This window comes from Rhinopithecus roxellana, chromosome 1 (assembly GCF_007565055.1).
Source record: "Rhinopithecus roxellana isolate Shanxi Qingling chromosome 1, ASM756505v1, whole genome shotgun sequence".
In the NCBI taxonomy this organism is placed as follows: Eukaryota; Metazoa; Chordata; class Mammalia; order Primates; family Cercopithecidae; genus Rhinopithecus; species Rhinopithecus roxellana.
Genome location: NC_044549.1, coordinates 14,627,198 through 14,634,197, shown reverse-complemented (window position 1 = coordinate 14,634,197; position 7,000 = coordinate 14,627,198). Strand labels below are relative to the sequence as shown.

Here is a 7,000-nt window from a genome sequence, read left to right as displayed (position 1 = left end):
AAAAGCAGCAACTAGGGGGCTGGTGAGGAAGGATGTCTCGGCAGTGTTTACTAGGCCTCCAACACTAGAGCCCATCCCCCAGCTCCGAAAAGCTTCCTGGAAATGTCCTTGTTATCACTTCCCCTCTCGGACTGGGGGCTGGGAGCGGGCGGTCCCCTCCGCCCCCGGCTGTTCCGCCAAGGCTCGCTGGGTCGCAGGCGCCGCCGCGCAGCACTGCTCAGATCGAGGCGCACAAGCTCGCAGCTCCGCGGCGCCCAGCGCTCCGGTCCCCGCCGCGACGCGCCACCGTCCCCGCCCGCGCCTCCGCGCGCTTCGAAATGAGGGTCCTGGGTGGGCGCTGCGGGGCGCTGCTGGCGTGTCTCCTCCTAGTGCTTCCCGTCTCAGAGGCAAACTGTGAGTAATCAATAGCGTCTCTTCTCCCTTCCCCAGCATTGTCGACTGAACTACGTGCCCTGGTTAGTAGGATTTTCTTCTCTAGAACTGCAGCCTCCTAGAAAGTTTCAGTAAGTACTGACAGACACCCAGCGGATGGAAACAGCCGTGGATAGAGCAAGCAGTGTAATGGTGGGGCAGGATCACTATTTGCACAGTTGCGAGAATGTATTGCCTACAGTACAGATGTAAGAACCTGGTTGACACTAAGTATCAATGGAGGGATGTGAACACCTGCCCGTTTCCCTTCAAAGCTGAAGTTCCCAGTCAGGATGAGCAGATTCTAGCATATGAGTAGGGAAGAAAACGTAACACACTGTGTTTTCCCTTTGTCCAGGCGCCTGCCCCCAACCTACACCGGTCTCCTGAAACCTACCTCCCTTTTGCAATTTCTGGACTTTGAGCTTGGTTTGCTTGTCTCACATTAACGACCTGTTTTAGGATGACTGAGGGTTTGTATAGCAGTAGATATATGTCACTTTCTAACCCTGAAATCAAAAGGACTGTTAAATACTGTATTCTATTTCTCAGATCGTTTGTACTGAGGATTTTTTAACACTGTGCCACTGATCTGAGGTGGTGGCATGAATTCTTTATCTTTGTGTTTCAAGTTATTTACGTCCTTATGCCCGGGTTCAAGACAGGATATTAAGTTTTCTCTGAAAAATATATAAGGAATAGCAAGGCAATTAGTACATTTTAGTGGTCAGTTAATTTGTTTTCTAAAGTTGTGTGTTTGTTGAATAAAAATGCCTTTTTGTTTGTTTGAGAGGGACTGCTTTGCTGCCCAGGCTGGAGTGCAGTGACTCCATCTCCACTCACTGCAACCTCCGCCTCCGGCTTCAAGTGATACTCATGCCTCAGCCTCCTGAGCAGCTGGGATTACAGGTGCCTGCCTCAACACCTGGCTAATTTTTTTTTTTTTTGTATTTTTACTAGAGACGGGGTTTCACCATGTTGGCCAGGCTGGTCTCAAATTCCTGACCTCAGGTGATCCACCCGCCTCAGCCTCCCAAAGTCCTGGGATTACAGGCATGAGCCACCACGCCTGGCCAAAAATGCCTTCTTGTTTTTTATGTTTTATTTTCAGGAATTGGAATGGGAGTGAGAACTCTAAATTACAAATAACTTTTAGGAGCCTAGAGCTCCAAAGTAAACTTTTCGAAGATGGAAATTTCTAGAGTATTATATATCAGTTTGCTAACATTCCACTAGTTTCTATTAGTCATCAGGATGAATGCAGTACTTTAAAAATCTAACTTGGGTCTAAAACATTATTTTTTGATCTTACATTAAGGAGCTACAACTGCAAAACTTCAGCATTCAAACCCCTATCATTAAGCCAATTTGTGACTCCAGGTGCTTATTACCTATATAGTTCATTAGGACAATTAAATATTTGCTTCATAGCTAGTGTTTTGGAGAGGAGAAAGGCAAAGTAGCTTGCCACACTTACTCCTTGTCATCATAGAAATTTGCTAGGCCTTTTCTTTTTGTAGAGATTGTTACATTTTGACTGAATCTAAGCAGAGGTAAAAATTATATGGGTTTGTGTGTGTGTATTATATATAAACATATGGGGAATTACACTTGTTATATATAAACACTGATAGAGCAGACAAATTAATTCTTCAAGTATATCACATAAAGAATAGTTGGCCCCATAATGCCTTTAGTTAAAAAGTTTTTGATTGCTTAATTGGATTAAAAGTCATCTGTGGTTTACTAAAGAGGAAATTTAGATATAGATGTGATGTTTTTAATCCATATGGTTTAATTTTACTTTATTTTTACTTATTTATTTGTTTTTTGAGACGGTCTGGTTCTGTCACTAAGTCTGGAGTGAAGTGGCATGATCACAGCTCACTGCAACCTCCCCCTCCCAGGCTCATGGGATCCTCCCAGCTCAGCCTCCTGAGTAGCTGGAACAGGCATCTGGCACCATGCCCAGCTAATTTGTGTGTGTGTCTGTGTGTATGGTTTTTTTTTTTTTTTTTTTTTTTGGTAGAGTTGGTGTTTTGCCATGTTGCCTAGCCTGGTCTTGAACTCCTGAGTTCAAGCGGCCTGCCTACTTTGGCTGGCCGAAGTGCTGAGATTACAGGTGAGAGTCACCATGCCCAGCCTCTATATGATTTTAAATTTGAGATATAATTTGAGTTATAAATATTTTATTTGTAATTCATTGTGTAGTCCCTTATTTAGAATTATTTATTTATTTATTTAGAGATGGAGTCTCACCCTGTTGCCCAGGCTGGAGTGCAGGAGTGCAGTGGTATGATCCCAGCTCACTGCAACCTCCGCCTCCTGGGTAGCTGGTATTACAGGCATCCTCCCACCTCAGCCTCCCGTGTAGCTGATATTATAGGCATGTACCACCACACCCAGATAATTTTTGTATTTTTTGTAGAGACAGAGTTTCACCATGTTGGCCAAGCTGGTCTTGAACTCCTGACCTCCAGTGGTGGTCTTGAACTCCTGACCTCCGGTGATCCTCCTGCCTTGGCCTCCCAAAGTGCTGGGATTACAGGTGTGAGCCACCACACCCAGCCTATAATTCATTGTTTAGGCCATAGAAAGCTATGGACCGTTAAAAAAAAATTTTTGTGATTAAAAAAAGTCTCGCTATCTTACCCAGACTGGAGTACAGTGACTATTCACAGGTACTACAGCTTTGAACTCCTGACCTCAAGCAATCCTCCAATCAGCCTCCTGAGTATCTGGGACTATAGGTATGCACCACCATGGCTGGCTTATAGTTGTTATTTAAAGAAAAACATTTACAAATCATAGTTTTATTTTAGGAAGAGTTATTAGAAATAATCTAATTCAACTTATTTGTTTAAAAATAAAAAAAGAAATTGTTCAGAGATATTAACTAATTTTCCAGAATACATATAATATATATACATACATATATATATGAGAGAGAGGGATGAGAATCTCTGTATTTAACATATATACTGTCACCCAGTCATGGTTGCTCACACCTGTAATCCCAGCACTTTGGGAGGCTGAGGAGGAAGGATCGCATGAAGCCAGGAGTTCAAGACCAGCCTGAGCAACATAGTGAGATCCTGTCTCTACAAAAGACATTAAAAAAAAAATTAGCTGGATATGTTGGTACCCACTTGTAGGCCCAGCTCCTCAGGGGTCTAAGGTGGGAGGGTCACTTCAGCCCAGGAGGTTGAGGTTGCAGCGAGCATGATTATGCCACTGCGCTCCAGCCTGGGTGATAGAGCGAGATCCTGTCTCCAAAAATAATGAAAATAAAATGGATACTGTCTACATATTTTAATCATTTCCCACTTAAGGCATGTGGTGAGGGGAAATAGGAGAAAGAGGATGTCCCTTTGGCCTTATCTAGACTGCCACCCTGGGTGAGTGCAGGCTACTGTAGACACTACTGACTCATATTTTCCTCCTCTTTTGTACCCTTTTTTTCCTTCTCTAACTATTCCATTTGCTATGTATGAAGCCTTGTCTTTTCTTAAATTATCTTCACTAAAAAGTCCAAAATGTTGTGCTGATGGAGAGATGTTATCAAGGTTAGATTATAGTCGGAGTTTGTGCTGGAAGAGTTAGAAACAATTTCTAATGTACAGCAATACATCAAACCCTATGCCATATTCTCCACTATTAATTCTATGCTAAGAAACAATGGGCCTTTTCTGTTCACCAAGTTTGTATCTTTGCAGCTTGAGGGATCTATATACATACTTAAACCTTCAAAATATTATGCCTGAAAATACAGTATTCTTTGCCTATAAGCAACAGTAATGAACTCTTGCTCACTAAAGGAAAGAAAAAGGGAAAAGAAAAAAGAGAGGAAGGAAGGAAGGAGGTGTTGAATAATTTATTGGAAGGCTACTGGATGGCTAGCTGAACAACCAGGACTACAGAAGCCAGGAATGTAAACATTTAGGTGACCTATACAATGGGAACTCATGTGACAGTACTTTAGGAGCTGCCAATCAAATGACTCAATTCTGTCTTCCAGTCCTGTGTGTCTCTGTGAACAGTTCAAATTCCTAGGAGACCCTGATCATTTTGCCTTAGCCTGGCACTGGAGTCCTGTGATTGACAGCTCACTAGAATTGCGTAGAGTGCTAGAAGAACAGTTCCCACAAAAGAATGGATGCTGGGAAGGACACAGAAATAAGAAAAGTCTACATATTCTAATTATTAGCTGTCTAACATATACACTTGCCCTTCTTTCCATACACACCATTTGAAAATATTTATCTAATATAATGTACATGACTACTGCACAGAGAAAGAACCCTCTCCTCGATTGGTTCCAGGAACCACATCCATAGAGGAAGGCTTGAGGCTCCCATTTCCTAGGTATCATCAAGTGATGGCCATGATTCCTGTATTTCTGTGCTATGCTTTATGGATAAAATGATACATTATAGTGTACCAACACATCTTATATGCAAAAAAAAAAAAAACAAAAAAAAAAAAAAAAAAAGGAAAAGCATAAACAAAAATACAGGCAAGGGAATACAGGTAATGGTTTTAGAGCTTGCTTGTCTCTCCCTTGGTTGCAAGCATGAGCTGGTATTTATGACTGTTTCCCTACCCATTTCATAGCTCTCTTGCCCTCAGGATGCAAGGGCCTCATGTTTGTGTTTGCTCAATAAGATGACCCATAGCATAATCAGGAAGAATCTGAGCCCTTATTGTCCCTACCTATGGATAGTCCATCCATTGTTTCTTTTCCTATTTCTCCTGTGGACAGTAGTCATCCTGGAGGGGCTTCACACCTAACCCTAATTAGTATGTGGCAACAACATTATTTTGCCTTGATTATTGTCTTCCTTCTAACATAATCCTCTTATTATTATTATTATTATTATTACTTTTCAGCAGGTAAAGAGCTTCAAATGGCAACACAGCAGTCTTAGCTTGTAATTCAGTGGGAAATAGGTTAGGTTCCCTGGTGAATGCATTCCTTGGAGACCATTCTTGGTTTCCAAATTTCTAGGTGAACAGAATGCAGTTGTGAGGACAGAATGTAAAAAATTTGAGATTAGGTAACTGTATTAGTCCCCTAGGACTGCCATAATAAAATACCACAAAGTGGGTGGTTTAAACAACAGAAAGTTATGGTCTCACGATTTTGAATTCTAGAAGTCCAAAATCAAAGTATCGGGAAGGTTGGTTTCTTCTGAGGGCTGTGAGAGGAGAATATGTTTCATGCTTTCTGCTAGCTCCTGGTAACCTCAGATGTTCCTTAGCTCTTGGGTGGCATTATTCCTGTGTCTTCACATCGTATTCCCTCCATACATGTCTGTTTCTGTGCCCACATTTCCCCTTTTTATAAGGGCACAAGCCTCACTGGATTAAGGCCTACCCTAATGACCTCATCTTCATTTGATCATCTACAAGGACCCTATTTCATAATAAAGTCATATTTACAGGTACGAGGGGGTTAGGACTTCAGCATCTTTTGGGGTCAGCCCATAACAGTCATTAAACATCATACCATGACAAGTACTTCTTTCCTTTTTCTTTTTATTTCTGATCTGTGTATTTCGGCTTTAGTAAAATAGCGCTGTATTTTATTTTATTTTAAGCCAGTCAAATTTGCCAGTTGGGGGTTACTGATACTAATATTAAGAAGCTCTGATAACTCAGTACTATTGGACCAACCTACAATCTTTTTTTTTTTTTTTTTTTTTAAGACAGGGCCTCATTCTGTTGCATGGGCTGGAGGAGTGCAGTAGTGCAATCATGTCTGACTGTAGCCTTGACCTCCCAGGTTCAAGTGATCCTCCCACCTCAGCCACCCAAATAGCTGGGACTATAGATGCATGCCATTACCAGCTAATGTTCTTTTTGATTTTTAATAGAGATGAGATATTGCCATGTTTCCCAGGCTGATCTTGAACTCCTGGACTCAAGGGATTCTCTGGCCTCAGCTTTCCAAAGTGCTGGGATTACAGGCGTGAGCCACTATGCCCAGATAGCACTATATTTTAATGATTGCTGGTACAGAGAACATACCACATTTTTAAAAACCATATTTTGAAAGATAGTGTTGTCTTACAACAACAAAGATAGTTGTGTCTTACAGTGTGTGAGCCCTCAATAATTGGTCAGTTCATCATTCCGTAAGGTTAGCTCCTTCCAGGTATTAGGATATACAGTAAGGCCAAGGAAAACTACAATCATTCCACTGATTTGTTTTCTTAATTGTGGTGTTAATTCCTTAGAGGTAGTGTTGTGTGGCTTAGCATAAAGCATTGAATAAGTCTACCAATAGTTGTGCTGACAGAAAAATAAAATCCCAAAAAGTGTGTCTACCTATGCTGCTCCTCCGTGATGGAAGAGCCCTTTTTAATCAACAATCCACCAGATATCTGATTGAACTTTGTAATATGTTCAACTTTCAGCAGCCCAAGGAATAGCAATCCTGCAGACAAACTTGGTGTTTTTACTTTGATAGCGAGAGTCTGGGCAGGCCCTAGTGAAGGAAAGTTCATGTGGCAGATCCAGTGTGGCCAATGTGTAGCCTCCATCCTTGCCACTGTGACTGCCTTTTTAAATAAACATTGGATAAACA

The 7,000-nt window shown here is 41.7% G+C and overlaps 1 protein-coding gene across 1 annotated transcript in view; it reads left to right on the top strand.

The window, feature by feature from the left end:
- Positions 1-7,000, top strand: part of PROS1 (protein S) — a 99,319-nt gene continuing 92,319 nt past the window's right edge. The window contains exon 1 of the mRNA XM_010357309.2: positions 1-393. Coding sequence (XP_010355611.1) covers positions 318-393 — 76 coding nt within the window. The 5' untranslated portion in view covers positions 1-317. The remainder of the gene's footprint in view (positions 394-7,000) is intronic.